Raw genomic sequence first — 25,226 nt, 5'->3', positions numbered from 1 at the left:
GTGAAGCCTTCCACTAACTAACAAGAAAAGAAAAAGAAGGCATGCAGTGTGCCTGTACTGACTTCATTAGAACTTCAGCGTGAGTGAATATCTGTAAAAGTACACCTAAATTCAAGAATCTCCCTGTATGTTCCATAATGTTACTTAAAATAGCAAGGTCTAGGGATGCAGACATGGTTAGAGCACTTCCAGTTCCAGAGGGATGGAATCTGGTTCCCAGCACTCAAGTCAGACAACTCACAACTGCCTTTAACTCCAGCTCCAGAAAATCTACGTCTTCTAGCCTCTATCAGTCACTGGTACATATATGCGCACACTCACATACACATAAGTAAAAATAAAACTTTAAAAGGAATAGTGCAGTCTAGAAACACAGAACAATAGAAAGGCCTACTACTACCCGAGAGTCCTTTAGGTATGTTGGCTGGGAGGAAAGATCACTAAGATAAGTAGACAAATGCATACAAATTTATGAAGGATTAGACTTGATTGTTACTTTTGAAAAAAGACCTGGAAGTAAGTTCAAGGACGATGAAGACTACTTATAATACTTCCCTTGTAAAGTTTCAGTTTATTTCCATGGACAATCTTTTGTTTTACAATACTTTAGGAAAGCCTGGATTGAAATTTATAGATAAGCATAAAGGAAGAAATGTTTACTAAGATTAATGCCAGGAATTATGAGCCTCACAAAAATGCCATGAAGTGAGGGGTAGTTTCCAAATGAGTATAATTTGTTCCAGATCAGAGATTGAAAAATGCAAACCCTCCCCCCCCCCCTTTTTGGTGCTGGGGATTGAACCAGGGCCTTGCCTATGCCAAGCATGTGCTCTAACCCTGAGCTACATCCCCACGCCCAGCATTGCTTTCTATTCTTTTCCAGAACTTACCAATCCAATTCAATATGATGTGTGTGTGTGTGTGTGTGTGTGTGTGTGTGTGTATGTTATGGGTGTTAAGATAATTAAGAAAAAACTAAAGGCAAAGACTTCATCCATAGCATTTGAAACCTTTTAAGTACAAAATAATAAAAAGTAATGTCTAAACTTTCTGCAGCAATGGTTTCTGCATGACTCTACTTGCCATGCAGCATTAAGTTTGACTATCTGTAAATCCATCAGTCCTGAGGAGAAAGGTGTTGGTTTACATCGTGGTTTTGGTTTTTGTTTGTTTTTCATTTACCTCCCTCCATATGCATGAAAGACAACAGATTCCTTTCCTGTACTAACACAGCCAGTGATTGTCTCCAACATTCCAGAGTTGACCATTTTATACATAAGTAAGCGTGTCTTAGGATCAACTGCTTTTTCCTGTAAGAGATAAAGTACTATAAGTGAAAATGATCATCACAAAAGATTCTTTTTTTTTTTTTTTACAGGGTATAAGCAGGCTCTTAAAAGAATGTGATCAGGATACAGTTTCTTCCTCAGGGGCCCCTGGATTTCAGCTCCAGTATCATGAAGCTAAAGAGATGGGTTTGGTGACAGTCCCAAGTCTGGACCATAGCTACAGTCACTGTTTCTGTGGCAGACAACCTCAAGGGTCAGAGCTTCTTCAGACCCAAAGGGACTTCAAGTGCTAACAGCAGAGCTATAGTAACGCATGTCCCAAGGTCAGGAGAGCCAATGAAGGACACTCACCAAGATGGGAGGGCATGGAACAGGTGAGGTAGAGTGTGTCTGAGTGTGGACACAGGCAAAGATTATGTGCAAGTGACGCAGGCCCAATTCACTCCGTGGCCAGGCCCAGTCGTAACCTGTTCTGGATGTGTCTGAAGATGAACACTATTGGCTGTGCCTTCTCCAACCTGGCCTCGGGGAAGTCAGCTCCTTCTCCAGTGCCCCATGGACTTCTGTAGGCAGTGGGAGGTGCTCTGTTGTACCAGGAGAACCAGCCTCCCAAAGATACTGTTCTCCAAGAGCGTCACCTCCCTTCTCATAACACTGCTGTCTGCCTAGCTCTGCCCTTCCCCCCCCCCCCCCCCCCCCGCTTTGTGGAAGGTGATGTGGGTCTGAACAGCAGACTCTTCAAGGAAAGCCAAACCTTGAGTCCAACACCATACATTCATCCTCACCCACTCTTCCCCCTTCTCCCACGTAGGACACTAAAGTAGATAAGGTACAGAGACAGCGATGGGTCCTGGATGGCTCCGTGATTTCAGCAATGTTTGACATTAAACTTAGAGACCACAAGGTACAGACTTCAGGACTCCTGTCCATTGGAATGTTCCCCCTGACCTCTGGTAACCCCCAATTTTGTCCCAAGATAAACAAATAGCCCCAGAGAAAATTAAATGGGCAGCATCACCACAGTTCCCCTCCAGAGACAGAACACAAGAAGGGACTAGAGGCATGAGGGGTCACATGACCTGCTGTCACCTTCCTATGCAGCAATGTGCTCCTCCCCCAGCCCCCACACTACTGCCAGGACTGTAGTCTGGGTATAAACCAAGATTACAGAAAACATGGATTTAGGGCAGTGAACACAGGTGTTCAGTGGTACAACTGGGATGCCAGGCAAGTGTGTACAAATAGTAAATCTCTAGATTTAATGTATACATAAGTCTTCCCCCTTCCCTAACCTCTGACCTTTCTAGATTCCTTTATAGCATCTTTTCTACCTAGCTAGGTACCCTCCAATGGGGACCCAGGTCTCTTTCCTATCGTTTATGAAGGCAGAATTCAAACAACACCTCCAGGGATATTTTGAGGCTGTTTAAGACAATTTCTCCCTGAGTCAGTACCAAACATATGACATCTTGCCCTGTGTACCCTATATGGTTCCCTACCTCCTGAACCTTGAAAGAGGGCTCTTTGGCTATAACTTCCACATTCTCCCTTGAAAAAAATAAATGGGGAGTTAAAACAAATCAAAATCCAAAAACTGCCTTAATCAAAATCTTATTTTACCAACTAAGTTTAAAAAACTCTCTTGGTGGTCTTACAGTTTTTTAAAAAATATTATTTTTATTAATGTGTATATGTGCATGTGCTAAGGCACCCTCTGGAGCTGGAGTTGCAAGCAGTTGTAAGGTGTCTGATGTGGGTGCTGGTAATCGAACTCAGAGCCTCTGCAAGAACAATAATACATGTTCTTACATTACACTGAGCCATCCCTCCAGCTCTTACAGGTTTTTCTGAGGGTTTGGTAAATTCAGTTATTGTCAGAATAGTACATACTAGCTTCATTAATATAAATGAGTAGTGTTTGAAAGAGTCCAGTCATTTTGTTATTTTCAAAATAGATATTTATCTTTGTTAATGTAAAACATTAGAAACTTTTAAGTTAAGTAGTTATAAATGTCAATGTAATAGGAATAACCTATTTAAAAAAATCTGGAACATCTGGGCTGGAAATGCCCTACCAGTTAAGAGCACTGGCTGCTCTTCCAGAGGACCTGAGTTCATTTCCCAGCACCCACAGGTGAGTTTGCAATTGTCTATAATTACAGTCCCAGGAGCTCCAAGGCTACCAGGCACTCATATAGTACACAGACACACACAAGAGACAAAATCCCCATACACATAAAATAAAGTACATCTTTAAACATCTGGAATATTCAACTAAATGTACAGTATATACTCTAAACTATTGTTTCTAAAAAATAACTTTTTAGGGAAAAAAAACCCTTTATTCTAATTAATTCAGAAATACAATCACTCAGATGGCTTAAGGTAGTCATATAACCATTTGCTCAGCCACAAATTCTCTGTCATCTCAGTGAACTTCTATATATAGACATGGCATTCTGAAGCAATAAGATTATTACTAAAAAAAACAAAAAACAAAAAACATAGGGGAACTTAGAAGCACCCACTGTTAGTCCTAGCACTTGGGAAGCAGAGGCAGGAAGATCCCCGAGTTCAAGGCCAGCCTGGTCTACAAATCAAGTTGCAGGAGACCCAGGGTTTAAATCAGTTTAGATATTATACTTCATAAACAATTTTCAAATATCTCTTCAACTGCATTAGCCTAGAGAGCAATTAATGTAACTGTAATTTGTTTTTTTGGGTTTTTTTTTGTTGTTGTTGTTTTAAATAAGATCTCACTAGTCTGGGCAAGCCAGGAAATCACTGTGAAGCTCGGGCTAGCCTCAAACTCATGGCAACAGTTCTGCATTAGCCTCCAACTCCAAAGTGCTGGGATGATAGGCATGGGCCACCTCAGCTCAGTTTGAACGCCTTGAGCAGACCAGTCCTGGCAGGCCTGAACTGTTTCTCCCCTTCACTAAAACACCCTCAGGGGTGACCTCACTCAGACAGGCTCTGGACATACTGAAACTTGCTGAATCTCAAGTCAAGGGCCACCAAGGGTTCTTGCTAAGCCACTTAGGTTCCTCAGGAGCCGCAGTAGGTGACATCAGGGTTTGAAGGCTCCACTGAAGCCCCTGGTGACAGCCCGGCGGGTGTATGGTAACAGTGCAGCCTGCAGCCACACCACCAGTTCCATGCCAGGACATCTGGCTCCTGGAGTAAACAGCAGATGAGCCAACTAGAGATGGTGGTCACTGCTGGAGGCTGAGCTATGGGTGCTGTCTGGGGCACTTTCATGTGAGGGGCCACACAAGAAGAATAGCTTCACTTTCTATGCCAAATCCTTCGGGCCTAGCAGCACTGCTTCTAGAAATTGAAAACTCCTAACATGGGTTTTGAACAACTGATTAAGTGTTATGCTAAATAAATAAATAAATAAATAAACACACAAACAAAGGCCAAAATGCAAAGTCACTTGAGCAGCACTGATTTTGAAAGCCAATTTCAGGTGAAGGGGGGAGTAATCATGAGGTTCCCCTCAAACATGACGTTTCTAATGTGCATTTTCCACCAGAGCGGGGCGGGGGTGGGGGGGGAATGCTTACAGCGGTAGAGTGCTCCTTCTTCTCATGCAGACGGGCACTTCGGCGCTCTTCTGAGTATGCATGTTGTTTTAAAGCATTGAAAACGTGGTTGGAGAGTTTTAAATCCATTCCAATTCCATCCCCTACCTGAAAGCCTGGTGCAAACGGAGACAAGAAAAAAAAAAAAGAGCAGTTGAAGTTTTCATATGGGGACAATGTTGAGAACAACAGTGAGAAGTTAGTCTTGTAACAGATGACCTCATGCAGAACCCACAGGCACCACAGGGGCAGAGCGGCCTGACACAGAGGAGCAACACCAAAGAAAGGCATATTGTACGCAGAGAACGCACCTCACCATTCATTCATATGGGTGAATGAATGGCTCTCAGCATTCGCTTTGCACCTTATTTTTATGCCAAAGAACACACTGTTGTATTAAAAGCCTACACCAAACCTTACCGGAGAAACAGAACGTCATAATTACTGCAGTAGACTAGGTCGCTACAGTAAATTACACCAGCCACCTCCACTGCAGGCACAGGGTGGCACAGCCCACTCTGAGCAGCTGCTGGCCGCCCTGTGGATATTTAAATTTAAATTCTTTATCAAGTGCTTACTAGCAGATACAGCCACAGGTCGGAAGGCAGGGTTAGGTGATCTGCCCTCATCCCTAGGCTCTGCAAAGCATTGCCCCAGAGCCACACAGAGCACTTCCAGTCAGAGCACAGCACAACCACTCAATGAGGTATTTACTAGACACACGTTTGTGTGCTAATCTCTCTCTCTCTCTATTTTTTTCTTTTCCTGAGGCACGGTTTCTCTGTAGCCCTGGCTGTCCTGCACTCACTCTGTAGACCAGGCTGGCCTCGAACTCACAGCGATCCACCTGCCTCTGCCTCCCGAGTGCTGGATTACAGGCCTGCACTACCACCGCCTGGCAAGGTCTGCATTCTTACTAAGCACAGTACTTATGAAAGAAAATACTTAAAAAAAAAAAAGATTTCTTTATTTGGGCCTGAAGAAATAGCTCCCAGTTAAGAACACTTGTTCTTCCAGAGAACGTGAGTCAGTTCTTATCGCCCACGTCAACAGGTTCACAGTAACCTTTAACTCCAGTGCCAGAGGAGCCAATAACCTCTTCTGGCCTCCACAAGCACCTGAACATCTATCTGACTGTCTCTCTGCCTCTCTCACATGCACACACACGCACAAATTAAGGAAAAAAAATGAACAAGTATATGTGTGAGTGTTTTGCCTATATGTGCCCCATGTGTGTGCCTGGTACCCATGAAAACTAAAAAGAACATCAGATTATCTGGAACTAGAATTAGGGTGGTTATGAGCCACCATACGAGTGCTGGGGAACAAATTCAAGTCCTTTGCAGGAGTAGCAAGTACTCTTAACTGTTGAACTATCTCTCCAAAATTGTTTAGTTTTAAGATTCATTTAGTTTAGTTTTAAGATTCTTAACAGTGTGTGGGTATGCATGCAAATCAGATCTCCAGGAACTAGAGTTTATGAGTGGTTGTGAGCCATCTGATGTGGGTGCTGAAAATCAAACTTCAGGTCCTCTGGAAAAACAAGTGTTCTGTGCTCTTAACCACTGAGCCATCTCTGTAGTCCTTGAGAATTTTTTTTTTAATGACATCTTAATTTTACTTTTACAGAGCTAGTTCAGGCATAAAACTTGGCTTGCTCCACACGCACAAGACATTGAAGTTGAGCACCAGCTCTACAAGGGCAAAATGTCTACAAGTGTAATCACTTCCTCCTTCTAGTTCTTGGCCCATCACCAATGCTGTGCCCTGCAGAAATGCTATTTAGTAAAAAATAAATAAAATAATGTACTAAGGACTAAAAATTCACTTTCTTTTTTAAAGACAGGGTCTAATGTATGCAGGCTAGCCTTGAAATCATACGAAACCAAAGATGGCCTTTAATTTCTGGGCCTCCTTCCTCTACCTCCCAAGTGCTATACTGCCACGCAGGCTCAGCTTTATTTGTTTTTGTTTGTGTGTTTTGTTTCTTAGAGCCAGGGCTTTTCTGTATAAACGTGGCTACCCTGGAATTCAGGAATTCATTCTGTAGATCATGATGGCCTCAAATTCAGAGACCAGCCTGCCTCTGCCTCCCGAGTGCTGGGATTAAAAGTGTGTGCCACCATTGCCTGGCTGCTCAACTTTATTTTTTAATTTTAGAGTCTTGTAAATCAAATTGGTTTTAAAACTATCCTCATAGGGTTTTATTCTAGGTCCTTTATACTCTTAGTGGCTGAGGCTTTGGTAGTCAGGTTGTCATCTAAAGCACCTCTGTAGCCTGTGAGGAGTGCAGCCAGCACAGAGGTGGCAGAGGAGGATTCATGAGTTTGAGGCCAACCTTAACAATGAAATGAGACCATAGGAAATAAATAAAAGAAAGTCCTAGAAATTTACTGTACTGTTTCCAGAATGTTGTTGGCTTGTTTGTTTCTGTGTTTTAAGAAAGGGTCTGAGTGTGTATTCCTGGCTGGCCTGTAATTCATGATGTAAATCACATGTGTGTGCCTCCCACGTACTAGGATTGAAGTTATGCTCACAATACCTGGACTAGAATGCTGTTTTAAAAATATATTTAAACTCTTGATTGAGAGAGAATACTTTCTACAACTTACATTTTCCATTCTTGCTGTGTTCTTTCTTCCACATACTACTTCATCATGCTTAGTGGTGATGTCTTTTCCTTTTCCAATAAAACCCTTTTTGGGAGTAGGAACTGGCTTTGCTAAAGGCAATTAAGAAAAGCCAAGAATATAAAAAGAGCAAAGAGTAAAGTCTTGCTTTTAGCACTACCTGAAGAGACCCTTGAATGTAAAATGGGTGAATTATCAGATGAGATTCAAACATAAACACAAATCTAAGCAAGCCCACTGGAGAAATTAGTCTTCGACCCTTCTCAATGTACCCCCAAAACAGAAGGTACCTGGTCTGTAGGGATCGTCACGAGTGTCCTGCCAGTCCACCTCATCTTCAGAGCTGTCACTGTCTTCAAAAGGATGTACTTTTCGATAGTTTTCAAAGGAAATGGAAACTTAAAAGGTAAAAATGGTTGACAGTTTTATTTAGGACAGTGCACAAGCATTTCCTACCTCCCAATGGGAATATCACAATAAGGTCACAGTACCTTTGCTATCCCCATTGAACTTTTTTTCTTCACGCCTAAGCTGAGCATCATATTCTCTGTCAAATTCCATCTGTAGCATCTGAGCCAGCATTAGGTCGCTGGAAGTGTCAATGTTTTCTCCAGAAATAAATGGTCCTTCGGCAACACTATTCAAAATAAGGTGACATAAGCTGATCTGATGTGCTGTGCAAACAGCTACTGACTTTGAGAGTAGAAAGTGTCTTTCAATGCTAAAATCACACCGAAGAAAGGACAAGAGTATACCAAAGCATTTACCATCTCCTGTTCAGCCAGCTTTAGACCCACGGCCAACTCTGAGAAAGCCACAGCTAGAACTGAGAGAGCTGGGAGAGGGACCAAAGGGGTCTGTCAGGAAATCCATACGGAGACCCAGAATGTCTTTCATCTGTGTTCTAACCAAAATATAGAGAAAACTAATAAGAAAACTATACCTAAATAGTTCAACTGTTGCATTAACAGGAACAAAACTCAGAGAAACTGTGGTTTGTCAAAGATAATACAAACTCAGAATCTCCCATCTGAATTGCTTAAGACCAAAAGAACTTAACAGTTTTGAAGTTTTCAGACTTGATATGATTTACATAGAGCAGCTAAGTATCCCTGATCTGAAAAATTATAATCTGAAATACTCTAAAATCTGAAATTGTCGGTGTGTTATTTGAATGTCCAAACTTTAGGGGCTAGTCAGTCGGTACTGAGAATCAGGAATGTACGCGGTACCAGCTCTTCCTTCTGCACAGCTCTCTGAGCACACTCTTACTCATTTGTAATGACAGTCCCCAGTCAGACTCTAAAGCTTTGTTACAGCAAGTGCCGTGAACGCCACGTACACAACTTCAGGGAAAGCAGCTGCTTCTTCTTTCAACTGCAGCTCTTTGGCCAACTCTTCGCTCATCACCTCGGTCAGTGAGCAGGACGCTGTGTTTGGAGGGGTAGCCCACGGGCACTATTTAAACAAAAGAGAAGAAGCTTTATAACAATAATGAAATAACACGAAAATGAGGTTATCTTTTGAGAATTAAACTAGTTAAAACTATCAAAATGAGTGATTAGCTCTTCACAAAATTCACCTTAAAGGAAGTATCTCTCAGCATAAATCTTAGTTTTTAAATTACATTTTCACTTATTTACTTTTGTGTGCAAGTACCACAACACAAATAAGGTCAAAGAACAACTCATGGGCGGTGAGTCTCTCCCTCTAGCACCCCCAGTGCTAGACAGTTTACCTTCTGTTGGGTGGCTCTCAAGGTTGAAAAAGTGCCATGCTACTATACAGCACACCCAGCAGACAGGGAGTTCAATTAACTCCCTTTGTTCCAACTCATTTCTCACCAAACACCTCTCTGCTTGTGAATTACTTTCCTTAGTATATTTTCTTACGGGACTAGACTACATCAAGAGCCCTACGGTTCACGCCCGTCATTCCAGTGCTCAGGAGGCCGAAGGAAGAGGCTGAAAAGTCAGCACTGTAGGGTTGAAGTAAGCCTGAGCCACAAGCAAGGCTGTCTCAGAAGAGAAAAATAAAACAATTCAAATCCCACTCAGAAATTATGCCAAATTCCAATCTAAGCATAACGACATGGCTCATTACAAAGAGTATCAATCCTCTTTAAGGTGTTTGAGTATATGCTAAAACAGAACCAAGAACAAGCCACAAAATATGCATTTCTAAATGTCAGGATCTGAGAATCAGACTTGACAAAGAATGATTACAAAAGAGTAATGCTCCTTGACATTCTTTTCAGCATTAGCCTCCCCCAATGACACCACTGTCTCAGCTTTCTTAAAACAGATTCTAGGTTTATTTCATACTTTCCTAAAACAGCTAACTCATCATTTACTCCTTGCCCTGATTCCATTTTCCACAAAATTGTTTTTACCAAAATGTAGATTTTATTAGTTATATTCCCTTAAACTTTCTGTTGCTTTCACTGCCTTGGTACAAAGTCTGAGTGTCTAGCAGAGAATTAACAAACAGTGACATCTATATTATCCACAAAACTATTTAGCTAAGGTAAGACAGCGAGGGTACCCAAGACTGAGACTACTGGGTAGGAGAACCACCCTTGTTCAGGTTCCAGAGCACTGTGGAGCAGGTCAGGACGGACTTGGGTAGACTGGTGGGAGTGGAGCCTGAGGCTGATCAACAATGACAGCTATTCATGTCCGAGGGAACCAGAGCAAGCTCTGTCTGGACTCAGCTTGAGACAGAGGAGGTCCACAAGGCCCCTTGCACACACCTCCACTAGCCACTGTGGGCTGGCCATCCTCACAGAGGCCCCACCTAGAAAGAACAGAGAGACACTTCCTGAAGGGTGACTGAAGCTCTCTGTAATGTGAAGAACATGGCTTCGTTTGGCCCTTTCTGCTCTTTAACCTAGAAATGCTTGGTCTGGGAGCTAGAGAGACGGCTCAGCAGTTAAGAGCACTGGCTTCTCTTCCAGAGGACCCCATACCCACATGAAAGATCACAGTTATCTATAATTCCATTTCTAGGGGATTCAACACCCTCATACAGACATACATGCAGGCAAAACCATCAATGCATGTGAAGTAAAAATAAATTATTTGAAAGAAATTCCTGGTGTGATCACTTCCAAAGTCCAAGCTCCAAAAGTAGATGACTGTATTCTCCCAGTCACGATTCTCACCACTACTGACAAGGACTAAGTAAGCAGTATAACCGTCTCCTGCCCCTTTTCTTCTGAAGTGGTGGAGACTGAATCCAAGGCCTCACAGGCCAGGCAATTACTCCATCATGAGCTACATTCCCAACCCAACAGATAACACTTCAGTTTTTCCTATATTTTAGTCATTTAGCTAACTAAGTATACAAAATGTACCCAGGCTATTTACAGCATTTCATGACTGAGTAGCTATATTTTATTTATTTATTGGTTGGTTGGTCTTGTCAGATCCCAAAGAAACCCAGAAAGTCCCACTCAGTACCTGTGGCTCCTCCCACACCCCTCACCCCACCCTATGCTAAAGGTCTTTAGCCTAATGGCTGGACTTCCCTTCCCCCAGCTTCTGGCTCCAATAACCAAGCCATTTTGGCCATGCACTCTCTTGGTCTCGTGATCTGTGGCTCCTCTCTTGGCCCACCTGCCTATTTCTCTTCTTCCCCCACCCGTAGCCCGGTTCAGTCAGAATCCTTCCAGATGCTTCTGGCTGTACTTTCCCTCATATCTATAATAAAACCTTTCTCCTCAGGGATCCCTTGAAGCAGTCATGTCCTCGCTTTCATTCAGGTCTCTCTATCCTGAAACTTAGCTCTGCCTCTCAAGTACTGGGATTAAAGACGCTACGCCTGGCATATCATCCACATTTCAAAGGCTCAGAAAAGGAGACAAAGGAAAGCTCCGATAGGCAGAACCATCACTAAGGTTTACAGTCAGGACATGAGCACCTTGAGGGGGCGCACTCTCATCCTCAGGACTTAGCACACAGCTTCAGGCGCAGAAAAATTCAAGTAATTAGTGAATGATACATGCCACAGAAACACTGCAAAGATAAGCAAATGTAGTTAGAAGCAGCAGGGATGTGGTGCTTTTCAGCATCTCAAATTGATCTCAAATCCCTTCCTCCATCTTGCCTGCCTATTTCTGAGGCTCATGGTTTACTGTCACCACCAGATTTCAAGAGACATTAAACATAAAGTATTAACTGACAAACTTCTCAGAAGAACCAACAATGTCAGACAGTAATTTTGTTACTTTGAGGTGGCTATTTCTCTAGTCCCAAAAGATAAATGCAAAAACACAGAGCACAGATATGACCAGCACACAGGAACTGCCCACTCACAATGACCATGTCCTTTGGAACCTCATATGCTACAGCTATACTTCCTTTATCTCTGCCAACCAGTTCAACTGGGCCACCTCACACTGAGGCAACTTCCTCAGGTTAGGTAAGTCAGTCAGACTTTCAGACTCCTGCAGTTTAAAACCAAACTGAAACATTTAAAAGTAGATAGTAAAAGCCTTCTACAAGTCTCCTGGGCTCTGTGAGGGACAGCTTTGGGGAAGGGAACACTCCATAGCTCATCCTGCCGAAATGAACTCAGGAAATGTACTGGAGGCTTCCTTTATGAACATGAACTAGAACCAGGATTATAGAGTCTGCTGTCAACCTCTTTTGACTCTACAGTATATCAAACGTTTTACCGAGTAGTTAAGAGGCGGTAGGCCAGTGAGATGGCTCAACTGATAGACACCAGCAGAGTAAGCATGACAACTTAAAGTTCAACCCTCAGAACCCATGCAGGGCTGGAAGGAGAGAACCATCTCCACAAAGTTGTCTTCTGATCCCACATGCAAACCAGAGCAATGTGCACTGCCCCAACACCCACATCACACATCCGCACAGTAACAATAAACTTTTAAAAGTTTAAAGCAGCAGTATACCTAAAGCAGTGGGAAAACTCGGCCTCCTAGCCCATCAGTGATTCTTACAGTTCTGTTCCTCCATACATAAGATGGAGCTCGTCTGAGAAACAGAACACAACCCTTTCTGAGTGCATCTGAGGTCAATTGTGGCTGTCAACGTAATCATTCAAGAAACGCCTAGATTCAAACCACTCCTCTGGGTGTGTCTCTGCGGGCTTTCCAGAGACAAGGCCATAAGGTTGCTCTGCTTCCTTCCAGATCAACAGTTCTGACTTCTCTGACAGCTGTCTCACTATAGGCCCAGAAACACAGCCAAGTGACCACCGTCTGCTCTCTGAAATCTTTCACCTTTTAATTGTTCTCTCAGGTACTGTGTACATAAACCTAACACTGGATCTGACAGAGCCACAGTCAGCTTCCTAAATCTTTACCGCTGAGACTGTCCCAACCTCTAATCCGGTAAAGTTGCACCACTGAACTCAGCTCCTCAAGATTCTTGACCACGGCCATGTCTCTGGCTGGCAGCAGACTGATGGGGAATCAGCCTTCTCACCTTTCTGTTCCTAATGATGTGCCTGTCCCTAGCTGCTCTTTTCAGAAAGGTCTTTACTGATGTTATCTATAAAGATAGACTCAGGTAAAATGGAAAACAGCAAACACAAAAGTGATACACAGTAACAAAAATCCAGTCCTCTATTAAAACAAGTCAAGAAAGCCACAATTCAGTCAGTGCAGAGGCACATACCTGTAATCCCAGCACTTGGGAGGCAGAGGCAGGTGGATCTCTGTGAGTTCAAAGACAGCCTGGTCTACAAAGCGGGTCTAGGATAGCCAAGGCTACACAGAGAAACCCTGTCTTGGAAAAAGAGAGACAGAGAGAGAAAAGAAAATCACAACTTACAGGAAGATCCTGTTTCTAACCAAATAACCCAGGCCACATGTCTGAGTCAAACACCTCTGGGAAAGTGATCCAGGTTTTCCCTAAGAGTCACATCTTGTCCTAGTATTGCACATTTGTCACCATTAATGTAACTCCTGCAGACAGAGTAGACAGCCAACTGTGGTCCTGAAACTCCACCCCCACTCGCCTGCCCTCAGTCGTTTTGCCTCAGCTTCCACAGTGCTGGGATTACAGGCTTGCACCAGAAGGCACAGCTACTAAACCAATCCTGACTACAGACACGCTATCGTACCTGGCAATACGTTACAAATAATGTCCATTCTTACTTATTAATATTTCCTTAGTTTTCCCTTACTGCCAAACTAGAATTACACCCAAAATACCACATTAGATTTGTCACGTCTCCTTAAGCTCCTCTTGGCTTTGAGTTTCTCAGCCTCTGGTGTCTGTGGCAGTTCTGTGGATTCATTTCTCCAACTCCCTGTCAGAACTAGAGACTTCCCCCCTTCTGCCTCTGGTTTGACAGACTCCTGTTTTTTTGTGCTATGGCCTACAACTTTTTGTCTGTAATAGCAGTGTGGCATTCTGTTACTTTTACCCTAGGAGAGCAGGTCACTGGGATTCTATCAGAAGAACTGTAAGGGCAAAATTTTTTCAACATTACGAAGATATGCTTTGTCTTTTTTTAATTAATTCTCATTCTCTCAAGTATAGTAGAGTTTTCCGGAGTCTTCATCAGATCTGATGACATCATTATTCTGCAGGATGCCTGGATGAATGCTGGCACACTCGCACTTTTCAAAAGACTCCAAGGCAGCAAGTTTGGGGTATAAACGTGTGTCTTTACTAGAGTTAGTTGGAGGCTAACTCCACTGTTTCCCTCTGTTCTGTTCTGCTGTCCACCTTCAATTCCATCTATTCCAGCTATGTATCTATGGGATGGACTCCCCCACATACTTCAGTCAAAAAACACACAACAAACTTAAGTAGTGAAACATGCCCTGAGGGTACAATGTTTTCACTGAACTTATCCCACAGCCTCTTTTAAGAGGGAAAGTGAAAGAACCTGGCCTGTGTTTTTATGGTCTCTGCCTAATTTTGTCCTCTTATGTCTGTTAATCTTGACCTCGTCAACAAAGTCGGAGTCTCACACACAACGGGCAAAATGGCATGGAGATACACCCACAATTACCAGTAGGGTAGCTGAGTCTCCCTACAGGTTTTAAATTGATAAAACCAGCTTTTAAAAAACTTAACAGTTGAGCCAGGCAGTGGTGGTGCCTGTTTTTAGTCCCAGAACTCGAGAGGCAGAGGGATCCCGAGTTCAAGGTCAGCCTGGTCTACAGAGCAAGTTCCAGGACAGCTAGGGCTACACAGAGAAACCCTGTCTTGAAAAACCAAAGACCACCCCAACTCCCCAAACTTAACAGCTAATTATCTCCTTTTCTGTAAAAAGCATAATCCAGTAAGAGTTAATAATTGAATTATAAACGAAGCAAATGTTCTGTGTTAGCTTGCAAAAGCTATTATGAGGTTTAAAAGGGTAGATCCCCTTCTGAACCTTCAACCTGAGGAATACAAACCCCAAAGGACCAAATGTCAGCGGTCCTTTCATCCTAAGCAATACAACACGAAAAAGAACAGGCTTTCAAAATCAGACGTGAACAGCAAAGAATCTTAGTCTGCCATTCGGGCGATACAGAGAAGGCAAGCCTAGGGCAGAGCATGAAAAGCCACAAGCATTTTACAGCATTACTGCCCACTTTGGTATTATTAGCTGGAGCGGGGAAGGAGCGCCTATGTTTATCTTTACCATTTCAAAAACAAGTTCCCGAACTGGGATAACCGCCTTCGTTTGAAGGTAACAGCTCTCTAAAGCCATTTTCTGTCTAAACTTTCTCGGGGTTGCGCTGACCCACTTGGCTGGTAAAAACAACACAAGAAAGAGCCTGCTGTTTCCCCTCTCGTCTCAGCGTCCGTGTGGGGCGTTCCGCTCACGTCCAGGCCACAAACGGAGAAGGCAGGGCACAGACCCAGTCAGACCCGGCCACCCGGGGCCGCCTGAGCGAAGCCGCCGGGGCCCGGAGCCCGGGCTCGCCCGAGTCCCGTCTCCTGGCTCCGGAGACCGGCGTCCCGCGTGAGCGCGGCAGCTGTGCCAGCCGCGACCCCCGCTCACCTTCCTGGGTCCCCAGGCTGCCGCGGGCCCGGACTCAGGCGAGGACACTCCGACCAGATCCATTCCGAGAAGAAGGCAGAGACGAGAACGGAGCCGAGAGGTGACAGGCCGAGGAGCGGGCTCCGCCGAAGACACGGGCGGGGCACAGGCAACGAGGTGACAGATGGCGGCGGCGGCCGCGGCCGGAACTGAACCGCTTCTCTTCCGCCCTTTACGCTGCAGCTCTCGCTTCTGATTGGCCGCTCGTCCCCCGGGAGGGCCGTACCTCCGGTCCTGTGCCTTGGGTTCAAAGGTAGGCTGGCCGGGGTTTGGGTGGCCCCGTCCTGGCGCGGCGGGGCTGGTGTGGCTCCTTCTGAGCTGGTGGGCGCCGCCTCCCGGTTGCTTCCTCTCGGTCACCGAATCTAATCCACGCAGCGTGGCCTCTGCACGTTCAGGCTAAGCGGTCTCTGACCATTCTTTATTTCCCGGGGTGATTCGGAACTGGAACGGATTCGGGGGCCAGAACTGTCTCGTTTAAAGAGGGAAAAGGAATTGATAGAGATTGCGGTTGTCGAAGTTGTCATTTGGGGGCAGATGTGGAATGAGAAAAACTACTAAATGTGTGGATAACACTGAGAACAATAAAATTTGTGATTATTTTGTCGAGCAACTCATGAAGTGGCTCATAAGCCTAAACATTGTATAGCGCCATATCCAAGCACTAGTCAGTGTTATAATCCCAAAATGATCTTGAGGAGATGAGTCTATACCTCCTTCAATTTTACTGAAAACAAAACAGGCACACAGAAATAAAGTAAGTCAGTTTGGAAATTATATGGCCCTCTAGCTGGCCACCCAGCGTTTTAACAAGAGCTTTTTTTGGGGGGGGGGCGGGGGGGGTTGAGATTCAAATCACAAGAGGTAAGATTAAAAAAAAGGAGAGAGCCCAAAGCTAGTTACAGCAAAAAGAAATAGCAAGAACTAAGACGCCATTAAAAGCAGAGTGTAATGCTTCTAGTTTGCTTACTGGATGGATTTTTCTGACAGTTGTGGCTTGCAGTGGCTAAGGCTAACCTGACAGCCGGTTAGGGAGGGTTGCCAAGACATGCCTTGACACATCTGTTGAATGTGTTGAGTCATCTGTCTCATTTCAAGTCTAAGGTGCTGTCACGGTTTCTGTCAGGTGACTTTGTGTATTCCAACTCGGATCTTTTATTTCCAAGATTTTGGGTTTGGGTTGGGGTACAGATGTTGGTAGTGTGCAGCATATTCTCAAATAAAAGGAAACCACAGTGCCGTGGAAGTAAGACAAGACCATGGTAAAGTGTCAGGATATTGAATAAGGGATCCAGATGGATCTTGAAAGCAAGATGGCAGTGCTTGGAGTGCAGGGGGAGAATGTGCAGTTGTCAGTTGCCACAGTCTTGCGAAGACATTCAGGTAGTAACCTTGAGGCTGGTAGGTGGTAAGATCAGGGAGCTTAGAGATCTCAGGGACTGGCAATAAGGATGGCCTCAGAGCACTGTCCAAGGCTCTGCTCCAGACAGTGAAAAGTGAATCATCTTAGAGGACATTCAGAATTACTTGAAGCATAGATATGGACAAGGAGATTTGATTGGTCATAGATGGAGTTCCCATTTAGCACAGGTTTGTAGGCTAACGTAATGCCCGTGTATCAGTAGTTAAGGTGTTTGCCTGATGTTGCCAACTACATACTCCTAAAATGTCAGGCAGACACTTAAAATATGCACACATTTTGGACAAATGAGCCTGCACATACCTTTAGTCCCATCACTCCATAGGTGGAGGCAGAGGTATCTCTGAGTTGGAGTCCAGTCTGATCTACATATCAAGTTTCAGGGCAGTGAAGGCTACATTGTGAGACCCTGTATTAAATAAATAAATTTATATATTTATTATATGTATATATACTATATATATTTATTTATATATTTGTATATATATATAAATAAATAAATACAGATACATATAGTTACAAATGTTGTCATTTATGTTTAGAAATTTGAATAGAATGGGTGTGTGATACTTACTGCACCACCTGGTCCTGAAAACATGATGGGTACCCGGGGAATAAAGAGAAGACAGGTGTACATAGTGTCCAGAAAATCTGGGATCAAGTAGGTTGTGCTAGCTCCATGCAAGAGCTCAAAATCTCCACACATTCATTGTGTACAGCATAGTCTAGTGCTGGAACAGTCTCCAATTGCAGTCATCTGGGAGGAAGAAGTGTCAATGCCTAGTTTTTGCCCATACTCATCAATTGTTTGAAAATACTCTTACTTGGACCAGAGGAAGGGTTTACTGTAAAAGTAAATTATATTCTCCAGATGTAATTGTTGTGTCAGAGGCTGACTGCCTTTGTTTGCTAACCTAGGCTTAGTTCTGAAGCTTTTAGACACTGTGCAATCTTACCTAGTCCTAGAATGTTTTCAGCCTCTGAGACTTATTGCTGACTAAGCTGACTCATTCTAGTTCTTTCTGAACTCTGGCTGGCTGGTTCAACTCAGCTGTTCTGGCTCAAAACTCTTCTAGCTGACTGATTCAATCTGAATTGAATTGCTCTGCTTAGCTTCAAACTAACTCTAGTAATCTGTCCTAATCTTCTGGCTCCTTCTCATTCTCTGGCCTGTCTGTCTTCACCTGTGTCTAGCTTGTTCTCTCTTCAACCTGTCTCTGTAAAACATGAAAAACTCTCCCAGTAAAACGACCTTCCCCCCCTTTCCCTCTCTCTCTTTGTGCTGCTCCCCTAAGTCCTTCTTTTTCCTGTTTCTTCAGGTGAGAGGTGAACATAGCCTATCCTGACTCATTCTGTCATATCTTTCTGTGATTTGTCACTACGTCTGCCCTCAATTAAACATCACTTTCAAACATGGGTGCTTCCTTCTACAAACTAACTTTAACTTCATTGCTTGGGATTAAAGGTGTGCAGTAAGGGTTTGTCTGTATTCCAGCCAGAGTAGCCAAATTGCTGGATTAAAATCCCTCTCCACTTCACCACTACATATGTTCCAAGCCTGACCCACACAGGGAAGGTGTTGCTATGCCCATGGGTCTGAGGCATTCAGCCCTTGACTTGGATGTGCCCATGTCAACGATACACATTCACTTTGGACTTCATTCATTCAAGGTTTCCTCGGCTCCCCACAGGGATGGTGTAACAGTGATAGCAATTAGACCTTCACGATTTAACACTGAGTCTTTGAATGGAGTCGTGCCCATCTTTCTATGTTGTGAAGAGAGCGTGAAGTTTAAAGGGTTTCACTGCAGCATTTACTCCCTCTCTGCTGATGAACCCAACAGTGCTCAGTTTAAACAAAACTGTTGACAGATTTGCAGTGTCCTTGGGATGAGAACATCCTTTGGTCTCCAAAGAAAGCATAAGTAAGGCTCCTTTGTTTTTAATATTGAAATGAATTTAAATGTTTGCAAATAGCTTCTGAAAGACAGTTGTTGTTAGGTGCCTTTCCAATCGATTTGTATGTATGTATATATGTACAAATACCTGAATGAACACACAATCCTGTGGCTTCTTAAGTTATGTTGCTCAAAGCCTGTAATCTCCCACAGGGTTTAAAAATTAGGCGAAGTTTACATTTTTAAGTAGTGTTTAAAAATTAAGTTTACTTATTTCTCTCATCCTAAAGAGTTCCATTTTGCAACTGAAGTTATGAGGCGGTTTTGTGAGGTACCCTGTGCAGGTGTGAGGATGAGAGATTCAAGAAGTTCTGGTTTCAAGCAAGTGTAGCTCATTTACTGTGTTGAACATCCTTGTTTGGGATGGCTAGAGGCAAACACACATTACCTCTGGGGCTTCTGTGGCCTTGTCAGTTGTGTTGAGTCTCCTGTCAGTCATCCAGGCGCCTTCCGCAGCTGGAATCACAGTGGGCCACCATGCCCACTTGGCATTTCCGGGGTTTCTGGAGATCTGAACTCCAGTCCTCATGTTTGCACAGCAGGTTCTGTAACTGCTGACCAATCTCTCCAGCCCTGCAGTATTTCCTTTAATGAATATTTCCCGTGTCTGTTCTGGTGTGCTGAAAACTTTAACCCTCAGGCCTCCAGCTTGGCACCACTGTTGTCAGCACTCTGGCATCCAGGGAACAAGAATGAGGGTGAAGGTAGATTGGACCTGTCCTTCCCCTCCACAACAACCCTGACGATGCACCTCCCCTACCCCAGACAGGGTTTCTCTGTGTAGCTCTGGCTGACCTGGAACTCACTCTGTAGTCCAGGCTGGCCTCAAACTCAGAGATCCACCTGCCTCTGCATCCTGAGTACACCAGATGGACTCTGGTTCCTTGGTTGTTGATTTAACACACACACACACAAACAAACACACACACACACACACACACACACACTGGCAGGTGCCTCTACCTGCTGAGCCATCTCAAGGACCTTTGATTGTTTGCAGATATATGCATTGTATATATATCAATATTTTATCTATATATATATTCTCCTTCCATCTAGACTCAAAATTACACACGGCCCTTTTAAAAAATGCAGATAATTCTAAAAGTGGGGGGAAAAAAACCCAGTGTGTGTGCGCCACAAAGTGAGACATGGGCCTCATATCCAAACTTGCTGAGGATGATCTGGAACTCCTGATCCTCCTGCCTCTACCTCCTGAGTTCTGGGATTACAGGTTTGTTTTGCCACTACCAGGTTTTCTATCCACAATGGAGCCTGAACTCTCAGCCTCATCTGTGCTAGGCAAGCGCCTTACTGAGTCATGATTCTTGCCCCTTTTTGCTATGTTTAGTTTCAGATTTCTCATCTATATTCATAAAACATTGATATTTAACTGTTCATTGAGGGTACTTAGGTTGCTTCAAAAGTATGCTTCTGTTTCTACTATCAGGAATTCTCCATTTATGCTGTCATAAAAACTAATTACTGGAAGCATTTGGGAGGCTGATGCAATATTTCAATGTGTGGAAACACTTGCTGCCAGAGTTAATGGCCCGTGTTTATTCCTGGGATCTACAACATAAAAGAGAATAGACTCACCAACTGTCCTATGACCTCTACACACACCTCATACATACACACAAGCAGATGTGCACATGCCCAAATAAATGTCTCATTTAAAAACATTTGGGGATGGAAATTCTGCAATGCATTGTTTTATCCAAGCACCTCCTACTTTACCATCTAACAGATTTCTTTTAGCATTACTGATAATTATCAGAAATAAATTACCAACATCAACTCACCTCAACGGTCTACGAAGTGGTTAGTTTTTTCTCATGTGCAGAAGGTCTCATCCACAACAGCTTATTGTTTGGAGGTCAGACCAGCAGGCTTCGCTTTTCTTTAGTCTTCGGTCCGTTTGCTCTGTGAGCAGAACAGTGCTTTAGAAGGGTCAACAACTCTGGCAAAATCAACCAGCACATTTACTACTAATGTCTACCTTGATTTGTGGGAGTCTTTATTCTAGTAGTTTCTACTTGTTAAGCAAATTCTGTAAAAGACAACAGTAGAAATAACTAGGAAGAAAAGAGAGATCAACTGAATCTGTTGACTTACTGAAAGAGTCCAGGACAGGGGACTCTCAATACACACCAACCATTAACTGCAAGCAAGTCCTGTTAAGACAGAAATTGTCTCTGTAAGAATTATCCAGCTCTGAGATACAGCTCCTACAATAACTTTCAGGAAAATTATGTTATGTTTGTTTATCTTGACTACAGAGATTATATATGTAAGCTTTGCTTAGATGATAAACTTTGGCAATCAATTTCACTTAGGGATTACAAATCACTAAATCTTTGTGTGTGTGTTGGGGAGAGTGAAAATCGGGGGACTTCGGGTGCTATTCCTCCCTGTATGTGTGTGTGTGTGTGTGTGTAGGTCAGAGGACCTGTTATCTATGCATTTTCCAAATAATTTCATAAGTTGTAACAGACTTATACAGGTCAGTTCACCAGATACCCTGGTTATTTTATGGTGGACATTTGTCCTGAGTCATGGTCTGATTTTGAAGAAGCATAGTATTGTTGTTTGTTAAATGAAGAAAGAGACAGGCTACATTTTAAAGCTAAGTAAGGACATATGCAGCTCTGGTCACTGCTGGCCCCAACAATCTCACCGGGGACCTGAGTCTATATTGTAGGGCAGAGAGAAAGAAGAAACCAGGATCTTGGATGGTATAATGGCTTATCACTGGTGTGTGTGTGTGTGTGTGTGTGTGTGTGTGTGTGTGTGCGCGTGTGTGCGCGCGCGCGCACGCGCACAACTTGTGGGAATTTGTTCTCTCCTTCCACTTTTACACGAGTTTCAGGGATTGAGCTCAGGTTTCCAGGATTATGAGGCAAATGCCTTTGCCTGCTGAGCCTCTTTTGCTGGCCAATGTGATAGTTAATGTTAACTGTCAGCTGATGAGGTTGAGAAGCAAAGCATACCTCTGAGTATCTGTGAGTGTGTTTCCAGAGAAGATTAGGTGAAGGAGGGAGAGCAGGCAGCATTACTCACTAGGCTGGGGCTGGAAGGTATGGGAGAGAATGAGGGAAGGCTCCCTGCCATGGCCATTGTTTCCCTTCTGCTTCCAGATGTACTCTGCTCTGTCAAGCCCTCTCAGCCAGGAAGGACTGAGCCACATCAGTCTTTCTTAAGCTGCTTTTCCCAGTGGTTTGTTACAGAGATGGATGAGCTAACTAAACCTGGAGACTGTATAGCTTATCATCCATACCAGTAAGCCTACAGAAATGCAAAACCAAATGGGAGGTGTTGAAATGAAGCGTGACTCTGTGGTCACTCTCGTCCTCAGTGGTATCCAGGCCCCAGGGGCACCACTGATGGAGCTCTGGACCAGACTGTACTGGAAGCTTGATTGATTCTAGGCTTTCCTTTTATTGTTTCCAGTGCTAGGGAATTTCTCAGGTGTGTGAACCTCTGGGTCTCTGCAAGCACTAGGGTTGGCAGCATAACAACCCTTGCAAAGCCAGAAGGAAGTCCAGCTCGATACGACCCAGTAGCTGGTGCTGGTTCTAACTTGTAGAGTCTGACCCTGTGCAGTTTATTTTAGGCGCATTTAAGTACATTACAATTTGGAAAAAAGCTTCCTGACGTAGCACGATCTGGTGTGTGTAATAAAGCATAAGGCATAACTACATTGAAATTCTTTTCCAAGTACATGTCACCTCTTCCGTAAAGATGAGTTCTATAAATAGACTATAGGTGTCATCTTAAGGGCCAGAGGGTTGGAACTGGTGTGGTCTCCGTCACACGGAGAGCACAAAGGTCACAAGGCTATTAACTACCTCCAGCCTAGATAGTAAAAGCCCGGGGGAGCCAGGTGTGGCCTGACCACATAGAGAATGCAGAGTTCACCAGGCTATTAACCACATCCGTTCCCAGCCTCCTGGGCAGAAGACGGGGTTTACAGCTCTTCCTTCTTAGAGACACCTCTGTGGGTTTTAACATTCCTGCTTTCCTATGTAACATGGTCCCAGACCTTAACACAACTGACTCCATGATGGAAGAACCATTCAGGCTGTAAAACTCAGCACATAGACAGCATCACCTGCCAAAACTAAAACAAAGGCCTAATCCATCAAAGCCCGTAGTTCTGGGAAAGTCTCTAAAGGTAGTAACCTTGCTTTTTGGCTTCTGTAGTTCTGCTTCTGTTCCTGTTAACTGAAGTATGCCAACCCGGGACATGGTTTTGTGTTTAAAAGCTCACCCTGTGCTGTTTGTGGGGACACACATGCCACAGCACCCACATGGAGGTCAAAGGTCAACCCATGGGCCTCTGTTTATGTCATTTGAGTTCTGGATATGGAACTCTGAAAGGCTTAGACTAACTTTGTAACCTGTATGTCTTCTAAAGCCTATAGTTTTGAGTTTTAGGTTCAGGTTAAGCTAAAGCCTCTTAGTACCTTTCCAGAGAATGGAAAAATGTGACCCTATCTGTGAGGACAGATAGAAAAAAAAAAGGCAAGCAAGCAATGACCTTCACTCAGCAAAAAGAAGGACCAGACCCTTGTCTTTGAGATAGTGTTTCTTAGCAATGAACCCAGATTTCTTCTGAGTAGCTTTTGACCACCAGCCAAGAGCCCGCAGCCCTAAGCTTCAAGGATGAGCTAACCACTCCCACCTTTAATTGCAGCTGCATCCACACTTGGCAGGACTGGCCAAACTTGAGCACCTAAGACTAACCAATTATCTTACTTTATAGCTTCCTCATCCAATCCTAAATTGCCAAAACTGCAACTTCAAATCTCCCGCAATTTTTCTTTTAAAAACCTAAAGGCCTTTGTCTCCCGGTGCCACTCTTTGCTGACCGGCAGGGGTGACCCCATTGCGCAATGGTTAATAAACCTCTTGCTTTTGCAACGAGTCTTGGTCTGGGGGAGTCTCTGGGAAGGGTGCGATTTTGAACTCCTGAGCTGTGAGACCCCAGGTCGTGCAACTCAAGTTGTCAGTCTTGGCAGCAGGTGCCTGCTTTTACCTGCTGAACCATTTCTCTGGCCTACCTGCACCTTTCGTTACCCATACAATTCACCAACATGTCCCTAGTTCAGTTTCATACCATTTGCCAGAATCTGGGCTAATGTCCTGACCTGGGAACAGGGACTGTGTTTAAAATTCTACTTTGGAAAAGACTTTTAAGTCTGTTGTCCAAAGTCTCACATAGCCCAAGCTGGCTCCAGATGCCCTTTGTAGCCCGGATGAAGTTTGAACTTACTTCTGAACCACTTTTCTCTTCATCCCAGCTGCTGGGATCACAGGCCTCTGGCACTATGTTCAGATAGTGTTCTTCTTTCATAGACATTTCTGCACGATAGAATGCCTTTTCTCGTCCCTTCTTCAGCTTTCCTTTTAGCATATTTTTTAGATTTATTTTATTTTCGATTACTTGCATATCGTAGTTCAGTGTGTAGTTTTATGCACGTGTGAGTGCTGGTGCCCAAAGAGGTTCAGAAGAGAGCTGGGGGTTCTCCTGAGGTGGACTCTGAGAGTCTTCCGCAAGAGCTGTATACATTCTTAACCATTGAACTGTCTCTCTAGCCTCTTTCAAAATAACTTGTGTTGGGGCTAATTTGTTTGTGGTTTTGCCAAAGTTAAAAAGAAGCAACACATGCCGGGCACGGTGGCAAACCACTGTAATCCCAGCACTCAGGGAGGCAGAGTCAGGTGGATCTCTGAGTTCGAGGCCAGCCTGGTCTACAAAACGAGTCCAGGACAGCCAAGGCTACACGGAGAAACTGTGTCTCCGAAAAATAAAGGAAGAAAGCAACGCAGAAAATCTGAAAATTAAAAAAAAAAAAAAAAAAAATCGGCAGAAATTCGGTAAAGCCTATAGCATTTTCCGTCCAGTCATTCAGCAATAGCTATGGCTATTTTCCTTCAAATCATAAAGAAAGGCTGTGACATCTTCCCTAACGTGCTTACTTGCTCGTCCATCCTTTCCTACCACTGGCAGCCAGAGAGGACCCACCAGGTCTGCCCCCCAACTCCTCCAGGACTCCTCGCCGGCGGCAGAGCTGGTGCGCCCTGGCCGGCATGGTCCCTTTAAGGGGGCGGCGCCCGGGAGAGCCGCTCGCTGATTGGCGGAGCGGAGCCTCGTGGCAGAGGCGGAGACCGGGGCGGCAGCGTGGGCTCCGGTGCGCGGGCGCCGCCTCTCCCCGGCAGCCCGGGGAGCAGGCAAATGAACGCGAGGCGCGCCCTACTCGGCCTCACCTTTTGCACCTGCTACCTGGCCTCTCACCTCACGAACAAGGTGAGCAGGCGGGCGG

The 25,226-nt window shown here is 44.2% G+C and overlaps 1 protein-coding gene and 1 long non-coding RNA gene across 2 annotated transcripts; both read right to left on the bottom strand.

The window, feature by feature from the left end:
• Window positions 1-914: 914 nt before the first annotated feature.
• On the bottom strand, window positions 915-15,817 carry LOC129680748 (serine/threonine-protein kinase RIO3). Its single transcript, XM_055612487.1, has 7 exons — window positions 15,484-15,817; window positions 8,849-8,964; window positions 7,998-8,143; window positions 7,797-7,904; window positions 7,489-7,598; window positions 4,859-5,002; window positions 915-1,310 (listed from the first exon to the last, which is right to left on the bottom strand). Exons 1-7 carry the CDS (start codon window positions 15,544-15,546, stop codon window positions 1,179-1,181), a joined length of 819 nt encoding a protein of 272 aa, XP_055468462.1. The 5' UTR covers window positions 15,547-15,817; the 3' UTR covers window positions 915-1,178.
• Window positions 15,818-19,114: 3,297 nt separating this feature from the next.
• Window positions 19,115-24,976, bottom strand: LOC129680749 (uncharacterized). Its single transcript, XR_008720739.1, has 3 exons — window positions 24,176-24,976; window positions 20,703-20,823; window positions 19,115-19,569 (listed from the first exon to the last, which is right to left on the bottom strand). It is a non-coding gene; the product is annotated as an uncharacterized LOC129680749 (long non-coding RNA).
• Window positions 24,977-25,226: the final 250 nt, after the last annotated feature.

The sequence above is a fragment of the Psammomys obesus genome, unplaced genomic scaffold, assembly GCF_907164565.1.
Source record: "Psammomys obesus unplaced genomic scaffold, mPsaObe1.curated_primary_1811, whole genome shotgun sequence".
Classification (NCBI taxonomy): domain Eukaryota; kingdom Metazoa; phylum Chordata; class Mammalia; order Rodentia; family Muridae; genus Psammomys; species Psammomys obesus.
The sequence above is the reverse complement of the archived record's forward strand: the minus strand, read 5'-3'. Positions and strand labels throughout refer to the sequence as shown.

What these genes read in the sequence shown, in the direction of transcription:
- LOC129680748 (XM_055612487.1), bottom strand. Translation starts at nt 15,546, where the DNA reads ATGGATCTGGTCGGAGTGTCCTCGCCTGAGTCCGGGCCCGCGGCAGCC. An exon ending in GCTGCTTTCCCTGAAGTTGT is followed by an intron (nt 8,144 to 8,848) that starts GTACGTGGCGTT and finishes TATTTTGAATAG; the next exon opens with TGTTGCCGAAGGACCATTTA. An exon ending in AGAAGGAGCACTCTACCGCT is followed by an intron (nt 1,311 to 4,858) that starts GTAAGCATTCCC and finishes TATCTCTTACAG; the next exon opens with GAAAAAGCAGTTGATCCTAA.